The sequence below is a fragment of the Mixophyes fleayi genome, chromosome 4, assembly GCF_038048845.1.
Source record: "Mixophyes fleayi isolate aMixFle1 chromosome 4, aMixFle1.hap1, whole genome shotgun sequence".
NCBI classification, from domain to species: Eukaryota; Metazoa; Chordata; class Amphibia; order Anura; family Limnodynastidae; genus Mixophyes; species Mixophyes fleayi.
In genome coordinates this window covers 343346751-343373425 of record NC_134405.1, presented here as the reverse complement: position 1 = coordinate 343373425, position 26675 = coordinate 343346751, and the positions used below count along the sequence as shown (strand labels likewise).

General features: G+C 43.0%; 1 protein-coding gene across 7 annotated transcripts in view; it reads right to left on the bottom strand.

Annotated features, from left to right (window-relative positions):
• The window catches only part of SOX5 (SRY-box transcription factor 5), a 176748-nt gene that overhangs the window by 60666 nt on the left and 89407 nt on the right, over positions 1-26675 (bottom strand). For all 7 annotated transcript variants that reach the window (XM_075210765.1, XM_075210769.1, XM_075210766.1 and 4 more), the window contains 3 exons: positions 17633-17719; positions 7085-7257; positions 5465-5533 (listed from right to left, as the gene is read on the bottom strand). In XM_075210765.1, the coding sequence (XP_075066866.1) occupies positions 5465-5533; positions 7085-7257; positions 17633-17719 (329 nt within the window). The remainder of the gene's footprint in view (positions 1-5464; positions 5534-7084; positions 7258-17632; positions 17720-26675) is intronic.

Sequence of the window (26675 nt, the reverse complement as noted above, 5' to 3'; positions counted from 1 at the left end):
GGCCAGGCTAACGCTAAATTCACCCTGATCAGACCGGTGTACGATCGCTTGTGTCGCCCAGATCTCATTGTACAATCGGCCGATTTAGTGCAGATCCCAGAGAGGGTTCCAGGGTATAAATGTCCAAATGTGTCCGAGGTGCATTTACTGTGTGAATTATAAATAGTGGACAGTGACTTGTCTCTCATTGCAAATATAATGGTTATGTCCCTCTTGGGGGGCAGAGATGGCTGACGTACCGGCCCTTGTGGACCCCACCACTACTGAGTGATACGTGGACAATAGCTGGAGAACTTTAAGTATTACACTTACGTGGACTCTTTATTAAGGGGTTAAATTTTGAAAATAAAACACCTATCCCGTTGCTCTTTGCCACAATTATCCTTTAATGAGGGAGAGGGACTGTGATACTGTATGGGGGGGGGGGGGGGGTCGTGTCCATCCTGGGTTCTGTCATTTAGGAAATTCTCCAGGGGTGTCGGGAGACTTAGGGAATTATAGGAGGGAAATAAAAGATTTGTTTTGAACCCTGAGAAGCTTCCAATGTGGATGTCAGAGGCCTTCAATGAGTTTCTATGGGGATAAATGGGATTTATGTGGTTGTATGAAGAGTCATCGGAACATGGGCACAGAATATGACAGAGTCTGCACTATATAACATTGTTTTACCTAGAACCTGTTTGTAGCGGTCTGTACCACCCCTGCTGGGAGGCTGCTCCACGGATACACCTCTCTGCAAGATACTCACAGTATCTGTCTACCTACAGAGGGCCCGTAAGGTGCGTGGTACTCTCTGTGCGTGGTATATCCTCATCATCATCAGCTATTTATATAGCGCCACTAATTCCGCAGCGCTGTACAGAGAACTCACTCACATCAGTCCCTGCTACATTGGAGCTTACAGTCTAAATTCCCTAATACACAGACAGACACAGACTAGGGTCAATTTGATAGCAGCCAATTAACCTACCAGTATGTTTTTAGAGTATGGGAAGAAACCAGAGCACCCGGAGGAAAACCCACGCAAACACAGGGAGAACATACAAACTCCACACAGATAAGGCCATGGTCAGGAATCGAACTCATGACCCCAGCGCTGTGAGGCAGAAGTGCTAACCACTGAGCCACCGTGCTGCCCACTAAAAAAACACCTATTTTGTACAATAAGTAAAATGTCCCAATTCTGGACGTGAAGCAGAAATAAATCATAGATAACCTGGATATTTACCGGTCTGCGTTTAAATAAACGCATTGTCGTGCAACCAATTAATGTTTCATTAAAAAATAATCGCAGCACTTCCATATTAATTAATGGCTGTATCGCTAAATTAATAACTCACATTACTGATGATGTTTGGGGTGTTACATTATTGATCACAGATTATTACGTCAGAAATGATCGTAAAGCAGTTTAACATTTTTAAATTGCGGCTTTCCCGGGACATCATAAATAGTAAAAATAAATCCTCAAAATATTTAAAGGTATCTTCTGAAATCATTTATCTGTAAATAGCGGCTATTTAGGTGTAAGCAGACGACTAGCGCTCACGTAGGCGCTTGGACATGGACATGTAACCCAGTCAGTTTCACAAGGGTGTCTGTTATAACCTGTATAAAAACTAAAGAGCAATTCAAAAATAATACAAAAAATGTCTTATTTAGGCCACAGACTGTAGAGAACTGGAGACAATAACCAGACATCTCTAAGTGACAAACGAGGCCATAATAAAACTCTGTACACTGTAAATGTTTCCAATATGTCACCGGTCGGGACAGACAGTGAGATCCGTGGAAAGGTCTGAAGATTGGGCGTCATCTTATGGCGGCAGAGAAGGGGTTAATGTCGCTGAGAACAATTCCCCCCCGACTCTCCCACCCTTCTCCCTTTTGTTTTTTGATCTCTGGGTTCCCAGGCGTTTATCTGACTTACAGGGGAGGGTGGGACCTATTCTGATAACTGATAGGACATCAGCTGTTGAGTCTCTGTGAGAAACAATTGTTCCTCAGTTGTTTGGGAAAAGGTTGAGGAGTCATGGGAAAGGCTGGTGGGACGGCACCGGGGGCCTGTGCCTGGAATGAGGGCCGTCCCTGTGTTTACAAGATGCAGAAAAACAGCTGCTCCTGACACATCTCCGGCTGGGTGCGGCCGTCGTCCCGATGCCCAGGGCCCCCCCTCCGGATTCATCCACGTTACATGCAAATAAACCCGATTCAGGCTAATTACTTTCCATCCAACCATCATAGAAAGCTGGGAAATTATGTATTTATAAATTGGAACATTACATGCGAATTGTGCAGAATGTGGCCTTTCAGGCGAAGGGGAACTACAAGTCCCAGCATGAGAGGCCATAAAAAAAATAAATTGTAAAAAATCTGCTGATTGTTCCAGAAATTCACAACGTATCACGGATAAGACATTCATCATCATCATCAGCTATATATAATATATATATATATATATATATATATAGCGCCACTAATTCCGCAGCGCTGTACAGAGAACCCACTCACAACAGTCATGTTATCTTTTCTTTACAAAGCCTCTTTCTGTGTTAAGCTGGGTACACACTACAGAAATTTCGACCAACTTTTTATGCCGAGCGATTTTACATGTGATCGATGTTCTGATCGCTCGGTCCATGGACTGCATACACACAGCCTTGTTTAGGACGATAAAGGGAAGAGCGGACGTCCCTTTAGCGACTTTTTACAGCCATGTTGTTGTGAGCAATGACTGTAATTTCATACTCACTGTTGTGGATCGGTCGGAAGTTTATACACACTACACAGTGGAAACGAGATTGGACCGAAAATATTAAACGGTACGACCAACCAGATGAGGCGATAATCGTCCATTTGGGCAGACTTTTGACCATCGTGTCACTGCACACACTGACCCGACTTTTGAACGAGTGGTCGTATGTCGACTGATTTAGCCGAATATTGGACGAAAACTGTGTAGTGTGTACCCAGCTTTATGTAGATCTGGGAGCATTAATCTGTCATTAATCCTGGTTAGTTGTATTATTATTGTACTGTGGTAAAGTTCCATAAGACTTGTGGTGATATCTCCTTGCTACAATGTAACCGCTGCACGCACACACACACACACACACACACACACACACACACACACATATATATATATATATATATATATATATGTATACAGGCCGATACATACAGATCTGTAATGGAGGTGTTTATTATAAATGACCAATCAGTCTGAACCCGGTATGTTCGCTTTCTACATAACTACCAATAATTGCGGCATTTAGCTGCAGGATCCTGTACATCTGTACATTGATCCTACGTCTCTCCCGTATATAGAAGATAATTAGTAACCGTCCACATCTGTAGTCTCACGAGGACGTAACAACCATTAACAGTTTCAGCAACGTCGCTCTGTCCAACAAACTGGAAACAAAACTTATATTCTAGTTTCATCATTCTGGGTTCCAAAAACATCACTTTTTAGAGTCAAAGCATCAAAACCGAACCAGAAAGTTTACAATAATTCTATTGCAGCAATGATGGAACTGAGTCTCTCTCAATAACATTCTTATTACCGGCTGACAATACTATAAAAAGAGTCTTAACCAACAAGAAACAGTGTGACTTAGTGACGGCATAAGGCCCCCTTTGTCCGCAGCACACTCTGCTCCTTATAGAAACATAATTATTCAGCGTCAATGTTCCATGAGGTGAACTTAGCCCTCAGTTAACACCATTTCCTGGACAATAAATTTGAGCCTGTTTATTTAAAACTTGGGGTTTGTCTGAGGCGGGTTTGATAGATTAGCTCTGCCAAGGTAAAACGCTGACACAACAAGGACCCACTCTGTTCCTGCCTCCGTCATTATTATGTTTTTTCTACAAAAAAAAAAAAATCTGCTGGAAAAAACAACAAAAAAACCCACCAGACGAGGGTCAATGAGACCCCTCAGCCCTGCGAGAGGTAAACGTCTGTGGTCATCATTATAGTCTGTGTCCCAATCACTGCTCTGAAAGGCGTCTGGTCAGACCCCAGAGTACAATGACTGGATGGAGCGGACACTGCGAGAGATACTGGTGATTAGTGACCAGGAGACTGAAACCGCAGATCTAATATTATAGCGGAGAAAGTAACAGGTGAGACGGCCGGTGGATAGGCTGCAAGCATGAGAGCACCACAAATATATACATGGGAATATCTAAAGATATCCATCTATCCATCTATCTATCTATCCATCTATCCATCTATCCATCTATCTAATATCTATCCATCTATCTATCTATCCATCCATCTATCTAATATCTATATATCTATCTATCTATCTATCTCATATCTATCTATCTATCTATCTATCTATCTATCTATCTATCTATCTCATATCTATCTATCTAATATCTATCTATCTAATATCTATCTATCTATCTCATATCTATCTATCTATTATCTATCTATCTATCTAATATCTATCTAACTGTCTATCTATCCATCTATCTATCTAATATCTATCTATCTATCTATCTATATATCTATCTCATATATATCTATCTATCCATCTATCCATCCATCTATCTATATATCTATCCATCTATCCATCTATCTATCTATCTATCTAATATCTATATATCTATCCATCTATCTATCTATCTAATATCTATCTATCTATCTATCTATCTATCCATCTATCCATCCATCCATCTATCTAATATCTATCTAACTGTCTAATATCTATCTATCTATCTATCTATCTAAAAATCTATCTAACTATCTATCTCATATCTATCTCATCTCTCTCTCTAAATATATATACATACACACACACACACATTGTATACACACACACACATTGTATACACACATACACACATTGTATACACACACACACACACACACACACACACACACACACACACACACATTGTATACACACACACACACACATTGTACACACACACACACATTGTATACACACATACACACACACACACATTGTATACACACACACACATTGTATACACACACACACACACACACACACACACACACACACATTGTATACAAACACACACACACACACATTGTATACACACACACACACACACACACACACACATTGTATACACACACACACATTGTATACACACACACACACACACACATTGTATACACACACACACTTTAATGGCAACAAAAAGTTTATTTGGGAAGTTTAGTTACTTTAGTAAAAAAACAAAAAAAATTATAGTTACTAACAGCAGATTTACAGCCTGAGGTAAATTACTCTTCATGAATCTCGTTACTGATTATTGAAACAATGACTGTGCTGGAAGCAGATGACACTTGTGTCACTCGTTCACCTTCCTGTCATTATCTGACAACTAAATGCCTATAATAAATTGATCTACAGACAGCACAATGTGGATTATATCACCTAACGGGGGCAGATAACAGACAGAATAGAGAATCTCTGACCTGTATTTGTTGTTGGAGCAGATTGATTTTATGTTGCTGCTGCAGTAGTTGTTGCTGTTGTCTTGCGATCTGAGGAGGAATTACAAATAATAGGATTAGGAAATGGTTTAGGAGGGACAGAATTAAATAATGCAAATATCCTGCAGGAAATTACCAGAAGCTCCACCCACTAATGTACCAAACATCCTGCACGAGATTACCAGAAGCTCCACCTACTAATGCACCAAACATCCTGCACAAGATTACCAGAAGCTCCACCTACTAATGCACCGAACATCCTGCAGGAAATTACCAGAAGCTCCACCCACTAATGTACCAAACATCCTGCAGGAGATTACCAGAAGCTCCACCCAATAATGCACCGAACATCCTGCAGGAAATTACCAGAAGCTCCACCCACTAATGTACCAAACATCCTGCACGAGATTACCAGAAGCTCCACCTACTAATGCACCAAACATCCTGCACAAGATTACCAGAAGCTCCACCCACTAATGTACCAAACATCCTGCGCGAGATTACTAGAAGCTCCACCCACTAATGTACCAAACATCCTGCGCGAGATTACTAGAAGCTCCACCCACTAATGTACCAAACATCCTGCACAAGATTACCAGAAGCTCCACCCACTTATGTACCAAACATCCTGCACGAGATTACTAGAAGCTCCACCCACTAATGTACCAAACATCCTGCGCGAGATTACTAGAAGCTCCACCCACTAATGTACCAAACATCCTGCACAAGATTACCAGAAGCTCCACCCACTTATGTACCAAACATCCTGCACGAGATTACTAGAAGCTCCACCCACTAATGTACCAAACATCCTGCACAAGATTACCAGGAGCTCCACCCACTAATGCACCAAACATCTTGCACAAGATTACCAGAAGCTCCACCCACTAATGTACCAAACATCCTGCACAAGATTACCAGGAGCTCCACCTACTAATGCACCAAAAATCCTGCACGAGATTACCAGAAGCTCCACCTACTAATGCACCGAACATCCTGCACGAAATTACCAGAAGCTCCACCTACTAATGCACCGAACATCCTGCACGAGATTACTAGAAGCTCCACCCACTAATGTACCAAACATCCTGCACGAGATTACCAGAAGCTCCACCCACTAATGCACCAAACATCCTGCATGAGGTTACCAGAAGCTCCACCCATTAATGCACCAAACACACTGCACACGATTACTTGAAGCTCTGCCCACTAATGCACCAAATTCATACAGTGTACCCGTCACATGGTTATTTTGTGGGTCAGGCAAATGTCTGCTACAGTAGTGAATCATCGGTTATAAATGGGGTTGGTTTGACAATTAAACCCCCCTGGATAATATATTATATAATATTGCAAACGCATGCGTAGTATGTATATGTGTGTGTATATATATATATATATATATATATATATATATATATATATATATATATAGATAGATAGATAGATAGATAGATATAACAACTTGTACATTATAGGGTGGGAAGCTGCTCCTGTCATGTATTTTCGGTAGTGTCAGACTGGCGCTTTGCCTGTTTTCAGAAACCATTGTGAGCCTGGCGATTCTACGTTATGACGCAGCGCCGTTCTCCGGTGACTTACCTGTTCTTGCTGTTGCTTGGCCAGCTCCATCTGCTGGCGCTGCTTCTCGATCTGCGATGCCGCCAGTTTCTTCTGCTCATCGTGCGCTGCCAGCAGCTGTTCCCGCAGACTTGTCAGCTGATTGATCATCCCCATCAGCTGCCGCTCCTTCTCCGCTAGACTTTCTGGAGTCCCTGTTGAAGGATACAAGGATTAATGGAATGTTCCTTAGAAAAAGATGGATACATACGGTATTTCCAAATTGTCTCCAATTGAACCCAAACACCCCCCATTCCTCTCTTGGGTCTGATGTACATCTATGTGTGTATAATCTCCTCCGCTGTCTCTAAAACATGTCGACCTAACTCAAAACCCTTCCACCAATCAAGATATAAGAAACAAAATCGTTCTGAGGGAGAGGACGGTATTTAAGTGGTTAGCACTTCTGCCTCACAGCGCTGGGGTCATGAGTTCAATTCCCGACCATGGCCTTATCTGTGTGGAGTTTGTATGTTCTCCCCGTGTTTGCGTGGGTTTCCTCCGGGTGCTCCGGTTTCCTCCCACACTCCAAAAACATACTAGTAGGTTAATTGGCTTCTATCAAAATTGACCCTAGTCTCTGTGTGTGTGTGTATATTAGGGAATTTAGACTGTAAGCCCCAATGGGGCAGGGACTGATGTGAATGAGTTCTCTGTACAGCACTGCGGAATCTGTGGCGCTATATAAATTGATGATGATGATGATGATGATGATGCCCACTACACATATTGTAGAACTATTTACACTGATTACTGCCATTGTGACACATTATACAAAGGGTCTCAACAACTTTCATCATAAAGCCTATAGGTGTCGCTGTTTCCTATGGACAGATCTAGTTATCAGTCACTGCAGAAGAGTGACACCTCTAGGCCACTATGAGGTACTACACTACTTAGAAAAATGTTGAAGAGCAAAACAATAAACATCAAAACCATTATTATTAACCAGTATTATTTTAAATTAAATAAACTGTAATTATTTAAAGATATTCAATATTAAGTAAGATATATAACTACCCTTTAAGTATCTGTCTTGCTGTCCTACAAAGTATAAAACACACCTCACACCAATGAATGCCTTAATGTCAGACAAATTTTGATAACATGTCACATACATACAGTCTACACGGATAAAACAACGTAACTTCCATCCCTGAGGGATGTTTTTTAAAAAAGCAACAACAATTGTATTACATTGAACAGACAAATAAAAATCCTTCAGTTTTTCATGAGAATGTGGCCACCAGAGGGCACGGTTCTATTGCTGTGTATGATACTTTGCTTTATGTCAACAAAGGAAGAATTGTGTTAATAGAACATTTCTGAGAAGCAGTAACCCCCAGTTACCGGCCGTCACCCCGATAACGGATAATAAATTTATGAAAATTCTGAAGTACAGAGAAATCTTTTATTTGTGTAAATAAGCCCCACAGTCGGCCCAGGACATCAACAGCGCACACATCTGGCTGCTGGAAAGTGCCCTAGGAAAATTAGCCTGAGCCGCATGTGTAGGACTGCGTATCCGAAGACGGAAAACCGTCACCTCCAGGTCCATTGTAAGACATTAGCGCCTCCGCCTTCGCCCCTTTCAACGTTTCCGTCTTTCTCGCAAAATAGTGCTCGGTTCATCTTCATATACACTTTCATCCTCCACACCTGCACTCAGCAAGGGACACACTCAATCCCCCCTGACCTCATATCACAATATGCTTGTACAGCTCTGTCTACTCCAAAAAACATCAAGTCCCCCAAAGGTGTGTAAATCTGGGCGTCTGAACAAAAGTGGGCAAGCGATATAAAAAACAGCAATGACGCTAACTATTACATTCTGCATACTAATAAATTCACATTTGTAAATATATATATATATACAGAGAGAGAGAGAGAGAGAGACAGAGTATCCTAGTAAGAGAGAATCCCAGTAAGAGAGTATCCTAGTAAGAGAGAATCTCAGTAAGAGAGAGTCCTAATAAGAGAGAGTCCTAGTAAGAGAGTAATCTAGTAAGAGAGTGTCCTAGTAAGAGAGTGTCCGAGTAAGAGAGTATCCTAGAAAGAGAGTATCTTATTAAGAGAGTATCCTAGTAAGAGAGTGTCCTAGTAAGAGAGTATCCTTTTAAGAAAGAATCCTAGTAAGAGAGAATCCTAGTAAGAGAGAAACTTAGCAAGAAAGTATCCTTGTAAGAGAATATCCTAGTACGAATGTATCCTAGTAAGAGAGTGTCCTAGAAAAAGAGTGTCCTTTTAAGTGAGTATCCTTTTAAGAGAGTATCTTAGTAAGAGAGTATCCAAGTAAGAGAGTGTCCTAGTAAAAGAGTGTCCTAGTAGCAGAGTATCTTAGTAAGAGTATTCTAGTAAGAGAATGTCCTAGTAAGAGAGAAACTTAGTAAGAGAGTGTACTAGTAAGAGAGTGTCCTAGTAAGAGAGAAACTTAGTAAGAGAGTGTCCTAGTAAGAGAGTGTCCTAGTAAGAGAGTATCTTAGTAAGAGAGAAACTTAGTAAGAGAGTATCCTAGTAAGAGAGTATCTTAGTAAGAGAGAAACTTAGTAAGAGAGTGTCCTAGTAAGAGAGTGTCCTAGTAAGAGAGTATCTTAGTAAGAGAGAAACTTAGTAAGAGAGTATCCTAGTAAGAGAGTGTCCTAGTAAGAGAGTGTCCTAGTAAGAGAGTGTCCTAGTAAGAGAGTATCTTAGTAAGAGAGTACTTAGTAAGAGAGTGTCCTAGTAAGAGAGTGTCCTAGTAAGAGAGTGTCCTAGTAAGAGAGTGTCCTAGTAAGTGAGAATCCTAGTAACAGAGTATCTTAGTAAGAGAGTATTCTAGTAAAAGTATCTTTCAGACACCAATTTAAACAGGAAGATATGAATCATTTTTTGTTATTTGTAGGATTTGTCCCATAAATAAATCCATTTTAGTTTTCAGAAGAAAATGTCGGTACAACCACAGCGGCCAATAAGCGAGGATTCAATAAGAACCTTATTTCCAGAGAAACAGCCGTGTCTCAGGAATGAGACATTTTGCCATTGAAGTATTTCAGTATCCAAATATATCTATGAAAACAAAACTCTGTCCGGACTATGGAAACGCTGAGATAAACGTCTGCCTGGATCCGCTCCCCTCCCTCCGCTGGTTCCCATAATGAACAGTGATACCGCTATTTAAACCAACCATCAAAAAATGAAAGTGTTTATTTCATTCCACTTCTGTTTTGCTGCCCACTAAATTGCACCCATGGAAAGGAATCTTCATGCTGGGTGTAAACAGTGAGACCGTTATCCGACAAAGCACTAGATGCGGCCCCTCGCCTACCTGATTTACTGCAGGCTTTGTCTATGCGTTTAAATCCCCCTTTTCTGCAGCGCTTTGAAGTACGTTGGTGGTTTGTAAACAATTTATTTTTTTCCTGCTCATAACAGGAAGAATGTGGCAGCTATTACCCACCGCACTAATTTGTTAATTGCAAAAGACTGTTTAAAAGAAAATTACTTCTTTTAAAACAATAAATGTTTTGTACAACTCGTCTTTACTGGATAAAACACAGCTTATCCCGTGTCTGGGCGATGGCTTGTCCCATGGTTACTCCTAGCAAAAACAAACCAAGCCTTCTCTTTTCTGTGATAATCCGCCTGTGGGGGGCGCTCTTCCATAGGAGTCTATGGGTAATAAATATGGTATCAATGACTCTTAATACGTTTGCAAAGAGCAAAGTTTCTGCAGAGTGATTTATAGCAGTCTGTTTAATGAATATTTAGTTACAATAAACATTATAATTTGTACTCCTACTGTAAGTTATAAGGCTATAAGTCTTCCATTATATGGTCGCGGATCTCTACGCTAACTTCTATTATTTGTAATAAAAAGAGTTGAGTTATTTTTTGTAATATACAAATTTCAAGACGAAACACTGAAGCGATTACATCAGAGCTCATCGATTATAAGTAATGACATCTGAACTCAGTGTTTATTATACAGACAGGATTTTGTATATATAACAGCAACACTTGTGTATTATATTGATATTATAACATCTTTTTCCAAATATAAAGGGGCATATTCAATTAGTTTTCGCGGCTGTGATTCCGCGCAGCTGCACGGGCCCCGGTACCGCAACATTGTGGAGTTCAATTCGCGATGTTGCGGTACCGTAATGATACTTTACATGCGCAGCCACGTGTAATCGCGCAAATCCTAATTAAATACCCCCCAAATAGGTTTTTTTCTGACTTTGTTTGCGTATAAATAAAGACATCAATGATACATAACTATATCCTGGTGAATATTTTGGAATATTTTGGCTAAAATTCTTCTGGCCCAACCATATCCTACTCTCGCCGAGTGGTACTCCCTTGGCCGGGAGTACCAAGCAGCTCACAGTTAATCATTGCACATTACAGTCCATCTCTGGCCGCTGGTCCTGGTGTTTATTTTAAAAGCATCAGTGAATAATTATAGCCCATTGTCTATAATTGTGTTAAAATGGGAAAAAATGAGTAAAGGAGATGCAGACGTACAAGTGCACTGTGATAAATATTGAATTGATATTTCTTAGAATACATTGACCAATTGACTCTGGTTCCTCTAATTATGGGGCACATTTTTCCCGTGAACATTCGTCGGTCAGAGGTCAAATACATTAATGTAACTCAGATCGCGGATTCCGCCGTCCCTCTGTATTAACGCCATGCAAATATTGAAACGCATCAAATGAATTCCGCAATGAGTCTGGCACACAATATTAAACATACTATTAATCCCTACTTAATATGTCGGCAGTGCGTCAAGCTGGAGAGGGCGTAGGTGACATCTACCCTGAGGCTTGTTGTTTCTGGGGAGCGCGGGAGTGAATTAGAAGAGGTGGGAATGTAAATAACGATGTTTGCAACATACTTCACACTCCTTCACACCCAAAAAATCCCATCAGCGTGGGTATAGCTTTAAAGTCAACTCCCATTGAGACAGCAACAAGCTCAACTTCGGAGTAAGCCAAAAAATGGCCCAATCCCTACTTGAGAAGATGGTAAATCGGGACAGATCGGCCCTACCCCCGATTTGCCCCCAAACGCCCACTTTTGGGTGAAAGCACGCCCACTACTCTGAAAGCATCAGACATCACAGATTATGTCCCGATTTGCTTTTTCGGCATAAACCGTTCATATTTTCTATCACGGATCAATGGTGGATGCGATTTCTAACGCAGCATAGGAAAGTCGCATGGAAATCGTACGACGGCTGCACACCGCGGATGAGTTACCGCACCGCCCGTATGAAATAAGTTTCTCAGTGACAGATCTGTTCTGGGCTCGACTTGTAACACAAGAGATTATATATATTATCTCCAGATCTCAGTAATCCACAGACTATTAACCCCAGGATATAACTCAGGGGTCGTTTTGTCACGGAAAGGATTTAATATCCTTCTACCCCCCATAATCTGCAGCGTTTTACCTTCATAAACTGACGTCAAGCTACAATCTCCGCCAGCGTCTTAGCCTCCAGTTATATCCTGTACATTATGCTACAATTGGGCGCGGTCTGGTGATTGAGTACACATGGACAGACGGACTGATCGCCAGACACACAGGTATCAGGGTTACAGCATATTTACAGGTAAATGTACTAACTGTTATTTATAAAACAACGACTTATTACGCAGCGCTGTACACAGTATATGGAATCAGTCCCGCTCCAGCAGAGCTTGCAATCTATATTCCCTACCACCAGGACATAATCTATGGTTCATTTTCATCAGAAGCCAATTAACCTACCAGGATGGAGTGTGGGAGGAAACCGGAGCACCCAGAGGAAACCCACGCAAACACGTGGAGAACATACAAACTGCAGACGGATAAGGCCATGGTCGGGAATTGAACCCATGACCTCAGCGCTGTGCAATGCTAACCACTGTGCCACCCTCCTGCCCATCGTCGCTTAACAACTCTTGCCCTCACGTCCCTTCCCAGAACTCACTGGTCCAAGCGCGCGGGTGACGCCCTGGCGTGTCGGAGGTGAGTTATCCGTGCGGGACAGTTGACCTCACCCTCGCTGGGCCGCTGAAGTGTTGGTCTAAGCTCGCAGTCGCTGCGAGCGCTCGAATCGACCATTCATCAAACCAGGTCATGTGACCGTCACGCCCTGCGACGGCGGAGAACCAACATCAACCGTTGTTTGTACAAACACCACGGCCGGTGGGTGTATCTTCGCCCTATGGGATTTGCACATGGAGCCGGACAGATTCAGTAAGTGTCCGAGCGCTCTCTCAGCCGTCCTCTGTGTTTCGTGTGATTAAACTGCCTCTCTGTGGCTGAGAGGAGGGGGGGGGGGGGGAAGGCACAAGACGGAGGTGACGGCTTTATTTCACAAATTAGCGTTCTGAGTTTCTGTAGTCACCGTTCAACATAGAGAAATTGTATTGTCTGGGGGATTAATTATATACTCCGCTGCCACAAAATGTATTAATCATCTGGGTACGGCAAAGACTTGGTTCTACAATAAAACATTCCCAAACACGAATACCAGACGTTGGGGGGGACAAAACATACAAATACTTGTCTAACTCTACATAACGGTGACAGAAATCTGACAGTCAGCTCTTGGGGTTGAACGTTGTACCCTGTACAGTAACTAAGTGTCTGTATTAAACCGTAGACCCTGTGACTGTCCTGGCTGGTCTCTAACACAAAAGTCTGCAGATAGTATGATGCTATAAAAGTCTTTTATTAATATCACAATAACTGTTACTCATTAATAGTAACGATCGCTGCAGCTCCAATGATAAAACAGGAAATATTCAGATACTGCGCAAATTGTTATGTACATAAAATGTGTCAACTACAGCAATCAAATAATTAGTAAACTAATAATAAACCATATCCCCCTGGAGCGTAATCACACATATAATTAATACCCCTCTATTCACCTCCAGGTGAAACAGCCTAATTTATAAATCAGGTTTATTTTCACTTAATTTCTCTATAAACGTTACTGTGCACAGACGTATATATCTGTTCTTATGGGTGTCAGCTGCGATATTAAACCTATAGAAGTCGAAAGGAACAGAGCTCGCCCGACACCATTTATTAAACAACAACTTCTGAATACAACATAACTTGTGCATAGGCTTAGTCTTGTTTTACACAACAGAAAGTGCTCTGTAATCACAGACTGTTTCTTTTTTGGAGGGATTATGTTCCTTTAATCGCTATATAAACACATCTCAGCGCTGTAAACTGCATCTGTGCAACTCACATATATACAGGAGTGATTGCTTACACTGTGCTGAATGTGGGACACAATCTAAACACATATTGTATGTATTTGTAGATTGCAGATTGCTGTGACTGCTGAATTGTTATCTTACTGTAACTGAAAAAGCAGAACTGCTCTGTTTATTGGAAAAAAAAAACACATTTCAAATGTTGCTCTCTGCATGCTGCCAGGTTTGCGAGAGAGAATGCCCCACAGGCCAAGTCTTAGATTTGGATCACTATGTGTGTTATGTTTGTTAACTGTATTTTTATGTTTTATTTTGTCTTTTAATGTAGCAATAATGACATATATATATATATATATATATATATATATATATATATATATATATATATCTTTATCTCTAGTTAACAGCCTGGATGACAAACAGACCAAGAATAACTGTCTGTCGCTCTGTCCTGAGGAACAAACACTCCACTAATGACAAACAGCTGAAGTGGGGGAGAGATTTATGCCCCAGCCCCCTCCTCATGATGCACCAACAAAATGAGTGATCTATTGACTGCGACACCTGTGGGACACTTTACACCAGCGCATGTTTGTCGCTGTGACGCCTGCCCACAAGTGAGCTGAATATAGAAGTGATCTGTGCTGACGCTGGGCTTCCTCCGCTCCTTGTATCCTCCTCAGCATTGTTCCTGCTCACCAAGACCTGACGTTGCCTCACTGCGACCAGCCGTCTGGAAGAATCACTGGGATTCAGGACGGATAATTTGTTTGGGAAGACGAACAACTTCAGAAGTGAGGGATAAGTTAATCTATTTATCCCCTATTAGAAGGCAGGCAAATCCCCTTAATATCCTCACAAAAACAGGTGTATACACAAACACTGATTACAACAATCCAATCTTATTTAATTCCTAATTAATCTAGAACAAAGACCATCATAGCTGCACTCAGCTCCTATCAGTCACCCTCAGAATTAAACCCAACACTTCTCTGTATGTCAGAATAATTGGAGGCTTAAATTAATAATACTAGTGGGATACAATTGTTGAAAGAACAATATGATATGTACAATAAGCTTATTGTACATGGGAGAAAGGCAAGCTGTGGCTCTCCAACTGTGGTGGAACTAGAAGTACCAGCATGCCCTGCTCATTCCCGCTAGAGAGAGAGACGTACGTCAGACTCAGTGAGGTGGGAGCGAATCGTCTTTTATAATGGATAATCCGTAATACTGCTGTAAGTGTATATCAGATTGCCAGCTCTGCGGGCAAGGAAGAACACATTTGCGGATGCAGTAATAGCGACAAATAAAATCTAGTTTTTGGGACTAGTACAAGGGTCTAAGATTTTCCACCAGTGAAACGTTGTAAATTTCACAGCCAAATGCTGAGTGCAGAGAATCATCCCTAAAATATTTTTTAAAAACTGTGTCTCTAATTTGCAGATATCTGGAGATTAGAAATAATCTGCAAATAGCTGTAGAAAAAATAAAACAAACTCTGGAAATAAAAGCTGAAAATATCTGACACTAATTTTATTTTTAGCTCTAAGTATTCACTTATGTGGATGAGAATATTAGCTGTGAAATGTCCTTCTTTGTGATATTAGTAATAACAGAACTATTGTGCTACAGGTATACTGGAGTCCGAGAGCCCCCCCGAGTGACAGCCCCAATCTACGAACTATCCAGCAACATATGAAGTATTGCGCAATCTAACACAGACTCCACTATACAGGAACGGATCCTGTTCCTGCACTAAATAGTCTCTGCTTTGTCCGCTGTTGTTTTTCGCTTTAACTGTGTTTTCCCGGAAATTCTCCATTCTCCAGTGAAATGGAATTACTTGAGTAGAAAAAAAAAAAACCACGTATTTTTGAGTTTAACTAACTGGAAAAAAAGTGTAAGCGTCAAAGCAAACAGGCGAGAATACCTGACTGGCCCATACATCCAGGGGGGGAATAGAATGTCTTTGTTACACAAAGCACAAAGTGTGTCAGACAGCTGAATGTACACACTGCTTCTGTTGTCTCACCAAATACAGCTGCAGCCCATCTGAGTCTCTCTTTGTAGGACCAGCGGTGGCACAAACGGCTCATTCTTGGGCAGTAAATAATCAGCCCTCTTGACCCTGCAAAGATCCTATAAGTCAAATTAATCTACCCCCAGAGGGAGCCTAAATTGTCTCCTCCCTCCCTGCTAACCTCACACCAACAATACACAATAATTGCCACTGTCACGGTAGTCCGTCAGGAACAATAAACTGGGTCTTGTTTTCATAGCTTCCTTCCAAACCAGCTCCCTGTCCAACAAGCAGCCCTGTCTGCAGAGCTCACCACACACAGCAAAGGCTCCACTGCCTCTGCAGAGAGGTTTAAATTAAGACTTAGAGGTCTGTTCTCATCCAGTTACCCCCGGCTCCCTCAGTCAGGAATAGTCTGGGATATTGCGGGACTGAGAGAATTAAGAAGTTTGCCAAATGACAACAAGCGTCAGTCAGAGGCGTTTAGTCCGAACGAGCCGTAAACCTGATCCAGCGTAATCTACCCTGGAGGTAACTGTTATCCTCTAATCATATGGCTGCAGCAGGGAGGAAACTGAAATCAGGGATGAAGGTTACAAAGTCACTACAGCTAACAATCTAAAAGGATTGATTGAGAACTGACAAATTAATTTGTGTAGGAAAATCATTTTATAAAATCCACCATTAAAACATGTTTAACAAACAAAAAACCCATACATAATAAATATATATATATATATACATACACACACACACACACACACACACACACACACACACATTCATTAACACAGATTGACAGACTCACATTGACTTTCCATGTAGATACATTTGAAGGGACAGACTGACCAGGATTTCTAGTAGTGTAAAAGGTGAACGAGAAAATTCATTTCCTCTGTCAAATATGCAAATTCTAGTCTGAGCTTTCACAGACACAATGAATCTCCTCACAGATGTCTCAGCAATGACATTAAATCAACAGGTACTAAATGCTCTAACAAATATAGAACAATTCTCATCCTAGGAGGAACTATTGTAAAAAAAAATATAACAAACATTTACAATAAGATTGTTCTAAATCACCAGTTATATAACACTGATAGCAGCAGTAATTTCTGGGAAAAGACAGAGGAATGTGCTAAAGAATGAGGAAACCTGTACATTGAAGCATTGTATCTGTACAGAACAATAAACAAATAGCACTTAATACCAGATACAATTATTGAAAACATTTATCTAATGATACAATGTAACAAGGGACGATTTTATTTATCCATTGCTCTCTGTCACTGTTCTTACCTTTTATGTCCCCTAAATTCCCTGATCCCATGGCGAGAAGCTTGTCTTTCCAGTCCTTAGACAAAAGCTTTTCAATACTGGGCATCTCTGGAAAAGAACAGAAGAGAAACAAAATGTTTGAGTAAAAACTTGAGGACAGTGATTCACAATATAGCATCTGACTTACACCCTCGACCGACTGCCCCAAAACACTCATCATTGTCCCCATGTTAGATCTAAGTCTTAATATCAATCCTGATTAACTATTCTTCATATATTAATATTTATTGATATATTTATTTAAATCAAATGCAAAACATATCTTTATTCAGATTTGGAGAAATGTGATGTAATGGGAATTGTAGTCCTCCAAGGTCTACCGAGAATATTGCGAGCATGACGAACCAGGATGAACGCTGGCGACTATGCGCATGGCGTTCAATGCAACCTACTGCTCCTCACATTGACAAACCGGTCACTGCAGAGAGACAACAGATCACTGACAGCTACAGAGTAGCTGAAACATATAAACGTGGACCGACTCGTGCAGAACTGCATCTTCTAGCTAGATTTCCACCTAACCCTAAATGAGCCTCGGTATGTTTAGTGTAACTCTATTACCATGGTCAGCAGACCCACAGAGATAATGTTACATAGAGGTACAATGCAGGGTGCATTCTGCTGGACTATAGCTGCAATCACTGCGCCCTCCGCAATGCACGGTGCATTCTGCTGGACTATAGCTGTAATTACTGCGCCCTCAACGCACGGCCCATTCTGCTGGGCTATAGCTTTAATTACTTTGCATTCCGCAATGCACGGTGCATTCTGCAGGACAATAGCTGTAATCACTGCGCCCTCTACAATGCACGGTGCATTCTGCTGGGCTATAGCTGTAATTACTGCGCCCTCCGCAATGCACGGTGCATTCTACAGCACTATAGCTGTAATTACTGCACACTCCGCAATGCACGGTGCATTCTGCTGGACTATAGCTGTAATTACTGCACCCTCCGCAATGTACGGTGCATTCTGCTGGGCTATAGCTGTAATTACTGCGCCCTCCGCAATGCACGGTGCATTCTACAGCACTATAGCTGTAATTACTGCACACTCCGCAATGCACGGTGCATTCTGCTGGACTATAGCTGTAATTACTGCACACTCCGCAATGTACGGTGCATTCTGCTGGACTATAGCTGTAATTACTGTGCCCTCCGCAATGCACGGTGCATTCAGCTGGACTATAGCTGTAATCACTGCGCCCTCTGCAATGCACGGTGCATTCAGTTGGACTATAGCTGTAATCACTGCGCCCTCTGCAATGCACGGTGCATTCTGCTGGACTATAGCTGTAATTGCTGCACCCTCTGCAATGCACGGTGCATTCTGCTGGACTATAGCTGTAATTACTGAACCCTCCGCAATGCACGGTGCATTCTGCAGGACTATAGCTGTAATTACTGCACCCTCCGCAATGCACGGTGCATTCTGCTGGACTATAGCTGTAATTACTGCACCTTCCGCAATGCACGGTGCATTCTCCAGGACTATAGCTGTAATTACTGCACCTTCCGCAATGAACGGTGCATTCTGCTGCACTATAGCTGTAATTACTGCACCTTCCGCAATGCACGGTGCATTCTGCTGGACTATAGCTGTAATTACTGCGCCCTCAACGCACGGTGCATTCTACTGGACTATAGCGGCAATCACTGCGCCCTCCGCAATGCACGGTGCATTCTGCTGCACTATAGCTGTAATTACTACGCCCTCCGCAATGCACGGTGCATTCTGCTGGACTATAGCTGTAATTACTGCGCCCTCAACGCACGGTCCATTCTGCTGGGCTATAGCTTTAATTACTTTGCATTCCGCAATGCACGGTGCATTCTGCAGGACAATAGCTGTAATCACTGCACCCTCTACAATGCACGGTGCATTCTGCTGGGCTATAGCTGTAATTACTGCGCCCTCCGCAATGCACGGTGCATTCTGCTGGACTATAGCTGTAATTACTGCACCCTCCGCAATGTACGGTGCATTCTGCTGGGCTATAGCTGTAATTACTGCGCCCTCCGCATTGCACGGTGCATTCTACAGCACTATAGCTGTAATTACTGCACACTCCGCAATGTACGGTGCATTCTGCTGGACTATAGCTGTAATTACTGTGCCCTCCGCAATGCACGGTGCAATCAGCTGGACTATAGCTGTAATCACTGCGCCCTCTGCAATGCACGGTGCATTCAGTTGGACTATAGCTGTAATCACTGCGCCCTCTGCAATGCACGGTGCATTCTGCTGGACTATAGCTGTAATTGCTGCACCCTCTGCAATGCATGGTGCATTCTGCTGGACTATAGCTGTAATTACTGAACCCTCCGCAATGCACGGTGCATTCTGCAGGACTATAGCTGTAATTACTGCACCCTCCGCAATGCACAGTGCATTCTGCTGGACTATAGCTGTAATTACTGCACCCTCTGCAATGCACAGTGCATTCTCCAGGACTATAGCTGTAATTACTGCACCCTCCGCAATGCACGGTGCATTCTGCTGCACTATAACTGCAAACACTGAGCACTCTGCAATGCACTGGGCATTCTGCAGGACTATAGCTGTATAATGAGGAAAGTATATTTAGACATATAGGACCTGAATCATTAAGGAGAGCAAAACATAAAAAAGGAGAAACTTTGCACCTGGGTAAAACCATGTTGCATTGGAGGGGGAGGTAAATTTAAAATGTGGGGACAGATTTATAATTGGGGTAGGACATGTCCTAGATCAACTTTATATTTCAATGTAAACATAAAGCTATTCAATATTTGTGTCCTATATGAAAAAACAGCCAGTATTTTCCTTATATGCAAAATAAAAAACTAATTTGCACCCCTTGCAATGTAACATGGTTTCTCCCGGAGAACATTTACTCCTTTGTTTGCTTTACTTTCCTTAATGAATCAGGCCCGTTATATACTACAACACAATTACTTACACATTTATTTGCATTTCAGAACAAATAAAAAAGATTTATTTTCCCCGAGGCCAAATCTGCTTTAGGAAAATACCTCTCACTAGCTAACAGCCGGGCATTGACTTCCAGAAAAAGTCCATAAAAAGTGCATTATAATATAGGTGAGATCTCACTATAGGTGCTCGGATCAAACACACGGATATACAAAACATACATACAGAATAGTGTTTGCACATTTGAATAGTAGGAATGTAAATTGCATTTTTCTTTAAGGACAGAAAAGAAGTTTTCATATGCTGGCTATTGTGAAATAATCATATTTACAGACTGGCGCTCGTGTCCCCCCCCCCCCTCGCCGACCTGCTATTTTGACATTCAATTCCCGTACGTTGACCTGTGTTGCAGATTTTTTTCTATCACAGAACATACAAACGCTATTCAAATGTAGAGGACAATTGACTGAATTCAACAATGTAATTGTATACTCATGTCAGAGCTGAGACGGCTGACAATTACCACGGCTTTCAAATCCATGATTATGACTCCTGCATTCAGTAAGAAAATAGAGTGTGGTAGATAAGTGTCCCAATATGATTCAGCTTAATAACAATGCTGCCATTTAATATTCCCTTTTAAGAAAGTATATTGCAATTGCCCCCGCACTCATGTTTATGTGAATGTAGAATTGTTTGGCCATTTCTCTACCCCCCGCCAGCAGCATAAAGGACTCTGCCTGTTAACGCATCAGAGCCGCAGTCTGGCCTGAAGGACACCATTATTACAACCTGGTTAATTTTTCCACTGGAAAAAAATGTATAAAAAAGGTCAGTGATTGGCTCTTTGAGGTCATATCTCTTCCACGTAACCTGGGGAACCACATGGAAATGCAGGGGTTAACGAGATCCAGATAAGCCCTGGAAAGGTTCTCAATTGTTGTTACATTTCATTCAACCATTGTTACAAACAATATCTATTAATATAATATGTACAAAACCAGAGTTCCCATTATCCTTTAATTGAAAAACTGATGTCAGCTAGTAGCTAATAAACCATTGATTATTTATAGTGTATTATTATTTTGTACAATTAAATATCTATTGTCTTAGAAGGTATATTTAATAAAAAATAAATTGCTAAAACCATCGGATTGTGTGACTTATAATTCAAACCTACCAATAACTCTCTAATGAGGATTAATTGGAAGGTTGGACAGGATTTTTTTTTTTGTTTTTAATGCCAGAATCTAAGAGAGGTTTTTACTGCCCAAGGGAAGGGGGGGTAGCGATGGGGAGGGGGTAGCGATGGGGAGGGGGTAGTGATGGGGAGGGGAGAGGGCATTTTGCAACTTCTTTTAAGAAATGAACAAAACCTTTTCTTAGGAGACGTATTGTATCTATCATCCTAACATACACTTAAATAAAAACCACGCGCATTCTTCAGCAAGAATTAAAGGGCAGAGTCTGCGACAGAGAGCTGTCAGTTATTAAAAGGCTCAGAAACTCTGCATATAGCAGGAATGTAGTAAGAGCCATCCATTGTGCGCTGACAATAGACTGCAGCGGCTTCAGGCATCACAGGGAAAGCATGTTACTTTTAAGTCTATTGTCAGAGGACTCTATGACAAAGCCTTTCCCCTGCAGCTAGACTAAATATTCGCTGTAGAGGCTCCTACAGGAACAGGAGTCTGGTGTGTAACTTCCAGGCTCCGAGCTGCAGTTATCAGGATTCTCGGTCGCCCACAGATCTTCCTAGAAATTGGCACAATGAGAAATATCTCAAAAACATATCCCGAGCTGCTGACACTCTATGGGAGTCAGTTCCGCAGTCAGAGAGCGGGAATGAGCATCACCAAGTACAAAACTATTCAATAAAAGGCAACGACCAGCAGACAGCACACGGTACCACAGGATCCGTTCACAATGATGCAAACTGGCACCTCTAAATGTTATACAGACTATTTGCTGCAACTAGAACATAAACATGTAGGGCCGGATTCCTTAAGGAAAGTAAGGCAAAAAAAAAGAGTACATTTGATCCTGGACAAACCATGTTACAATACAAGGGGTGCAAATTAGTTTATTATATTGCACATAAGTTAAATACCGGCTGTTTTGTCATGTAGCACACAAATACTTGATAACGCTATTTTTGCACTGAAATATAAAGTTGATCTAAGACATTCCCTATCTAAACTATAAGTTTGTCCTCACATTTTACATTTAGCTCCCCCTCCAACGCAACATGGTTTTTGCCAAGGTGCAAAGTTACTCCTTTTTTTGCTTTCCTTTCCTTAATGAATCAGGCTCACAGTATACACAGCATCACATGTATTAAATAAAGATTTGCATGGTGTGATTTATAGCAGAGGACAATAGACCTGCGTCACTGCGCAGATTGGTGACAACACGACGCACATATGATGTGTAATGTGAGCCGAGGGCTTGGACATACACTAGTTATTGAGAGCACGTTTCTCCAGCAGGTCTGGGGGGGAAATCAGTGGAAGAGGCTGAGGGATGGCAACGATCCACATTTATCAAAGATTTCACTCCATCGCTGAACAATAAGAGCCTCAATTTGGAAAACACTTATCCTGCTCGCTAGATGCAACTCTGTAACTTCGCAGTACAATAATCTTGGCAAAAACAGTACACTGAGCGTTACATCTCTATCAGCCTGTTTACTGGGTATGAGAGAGAGGAGGTGACACAGAGACATCCGGAGATAGAGACATCCAGAGAGAGACAGAGAGAGGAGGTGACACAGAGACATCAGGAGAGAGACAGAGAGAGGAGGTGACACAGAGACATCCACAGATAGAGACATCCAGAGAGAGAAGGTGAGATAGAGGCATCCAGAGAGAGAGAGGAGGTGAGATAGAGACATCCAAAGAGAGACAGAGAGAGGAGGTGAGATAGAGACATCCAGAGAGAGACAGAGAGAACAGAAACAGGGAAAGGACGTGAGATAGAGACATCCAGAAATAGACACACCAGAGAGGGACAGAGAGAGGAGGTGAGATAGAGACATCTAGAGAGAGAGACAGAGAGAAGAGACACAGGCAGAATAAGTCAGAGAGAGGTGATGATAGAAACAGCTGTAGTTAGAGAGAAATGAATTGAGACAGGGAGGTGGATAAAGAGAGAATAGACTTAAAGTTTTAGAGAGAGAAATTGTTAGATAAAGAGACAGCAGAGAAAAATATATATAGAAAGAGAGCACAGACAGTAGAGAGGGACAGTGCAGAGAGTTGTAGAAAGGAAGTATAGGAGATGTAGGAATTGAGGATTAGGAGGTAACGGGGTGCACGACATGAGGATAGGAGATAAGGGGGTGCAGGACATGAGGATTAGGGGGTAAGGGGGTGCAGGACATGAGGAATAAGAGTTTAGGGGGTGCAGGACATGAGGACTAGGAGGTAAGGGGGTGCAGGACATGAGGATTAGGAGATAAGGGGGTGCACAACATGAGGATTAGGCGGTAAGGGGGTGCAGGACATGAGGATTAGGAGATAAGGGGGTGCACAACATGAGGATTAGGCGGTAAGGGGGTGCAGGACATGAGGACTAGGAGGTAAGGGGGTGCAGGACATGAGGATTAGGCAGTTAGGGGGTGCAGGACATGAGGACTAGGAGGTAAGGGGGTGCAGGACATGAGGATTAAGAGTTTAGGGGGTGCAAGACATGAGGATTAGGAGGTAAGGGGGTGCAGAACATGAGGATTAGGAGATAAGGGGGTGCAGGACATGAGGATTAGGAGGTAAGGGGGTGCAGGACATGAGGATTAGGAGATAAGGGGGTGCAGGACATGAGGATTAGGCGGTAAGGGGGTGCAGGACATGAGGATTAGGAGGTAAGGAGGTGCACAACATGAGGATTAAGAGTTTAGGGGGTGCAGGACATGAGGATTAAGAGATAAGGGGGTGCAGGACATGAGGATTAGGAGGTAAGGGGGTCCAGGACATGAGGATTAGGCAGTTAGGGGGTGCAGTACATGAGGACTAGGAGGTAAGGGGGTCCAGGACATGAGGATTAGGCAGTTAGGGGGTCCAAGACATGAGGATTAGGAGGTAAGGGGGTGCAGGACATGAGGATTAGGAGGTAAGGGGGTGCAGGACATGAGGATTAGGCAGTTAGGGGGTGCAGGACATGAGGACTAGGAGGTAAGGGGGTGCAGGACATGAGGATTAGGCAGTTAGGGGGTCCAGGACATGAGGATTAGGAGATAAGGGGGTGCAGGACATGAGAATTAGGAGGTAATGGGGTGCAGGACATGAGGATTAGGAGGTAATGGGGTGCAGGACATGAGGATTAGGAGGTAAGGGGGTGCAGGACATGAGGATTAGGAGGTAAGGGGGTGCAGGACATGAGGATTAGGCAGTTAGGGGGTGCAGGACATGAGAATTAGGAGGTAATGGGGTGCAGGACATGAGAATTAGGAGGTAATGGGGTGCAGGACATGAGGATTAGGAGGTAAGGGGGTGCAGGACATGAGGATTAGGAGGTAAGGGGGTGCAGGACATGAGGATTAGGCAGTTAGGGGGTGCAGGACATGAGGACTAGGAGGTAAGGGGGTGCAGGACATGAGGATTAGGCAGTTAGGGGGTCCAGGACATGAGGATTAGGAGATAAGGGGGTGCAGGACATGAGGATTAGGCAGTTAGGGGGTGCAGGACATGAGAATTAGGAGGTAATGGGGTGCAGGACATGAGGATTAGGAGGTAATGGGGTGCAGGACATGAGGATTAGGAGGTAAGGGGGTGCAGGACATGAGGATTAGGAGGTAATGGGGTGCAGGACATGAGGACTAGGAGGTAAGGGGGTCCAGGACATGAGGATTAGGAGATAAGGGGGTGCAGGACATGAGGATTAGGCAGTTAGGGGGTCCAGGACATGAGGATTAGGAGGTTAGGGGGTGCAGGACATGAGGATTAGGAGGTAAGGGGGTGCAGGACATGAGGATTAGGCAGTTAGGGGGTCCAGGACATGAGGATTAGGAGGTAATGGGGTGCAGGACATGAGGATTAGGCAGTTAGGGGGTCCAGGACATGAGGATTAGGAGGTAATGGGGTGCAGGACATGAGGATTAGGCAGTTAGGGGGTGCAGGACATGAGAATTAGGAGGTAATGGGGTGCAGGACATGAGAATTAGGAGGTAATGGGGTGCAGGACATGAGGATTAGGAGGTAAGGGGGTGCAGGACATGAGGATTAGGAGGTAAGGGGGTGCAGGACATGAGGATTAGGCAGTTAGGGGGTGCAGGACATGAGGACTAGGAGGTAAGGGGGTGCAGGACATGAGGATTAGGCAGTTAGGGGGTCCAGGACATGAGGATTAGGAGATAAGGGGGTGCAGGACATGAGGATTAGGCAGTTAGGGGGTGCAGGACATGAGAATTAGGAGGTAATGGGGTGCAGGACATGAGGATTAGGAGGTAATGGGGTGCAGGACATGAGGATTAGGAGGTAAGGGGGTGCAGGACATGAGGATTAGGAGGTAATGGGGTGCAGGACATGAGGACTAGGAGGTAAGGGGGTGCAGGACATGAGGATTAGGAGGTAAGGGGGTGCAGGACATGAGGATTAGGCAGTTAGGGGGTGCAGGACATGAGGATTAGGCAGTTAGGGGGTGCAGGACATGAGAATTAGGAGGTAATGGGGTCCAGGACATGAGGATTAGGCAGTTAGGGGGTCCAGGACATGAGGATTGGAGGTTAGGGGGTGCAGGACATGAGGATTAGGCAGTTAGGGGGTGCAGGACATGAGGATTAGGCAGTTAGGGGGTGCAGGACATGAGGATTAGGCAGTTAGGGGGTCCAGGACATGAGGATTGGAGGTTAGGGGGTGCAGGACATGAGGATTAGGAGGTAAGGGGGTGCAGGACATGAGGATTAGGCAGTTAGGGGGTGCAGGACATGAGGACTAGGAGGTAAGGGGGTCCAGGACATGAGGATTAGGAGATAAGGGGGTGCAGGACATGAGGATTAGGCAGTTAGGGGGTCCAGGACATGAGGATTAGGAGGTTAGGGGGTGCAGGACATGAGGATTAGGAGGTAAGGGGGTGCAGGACATGAGGATTAGGCAGT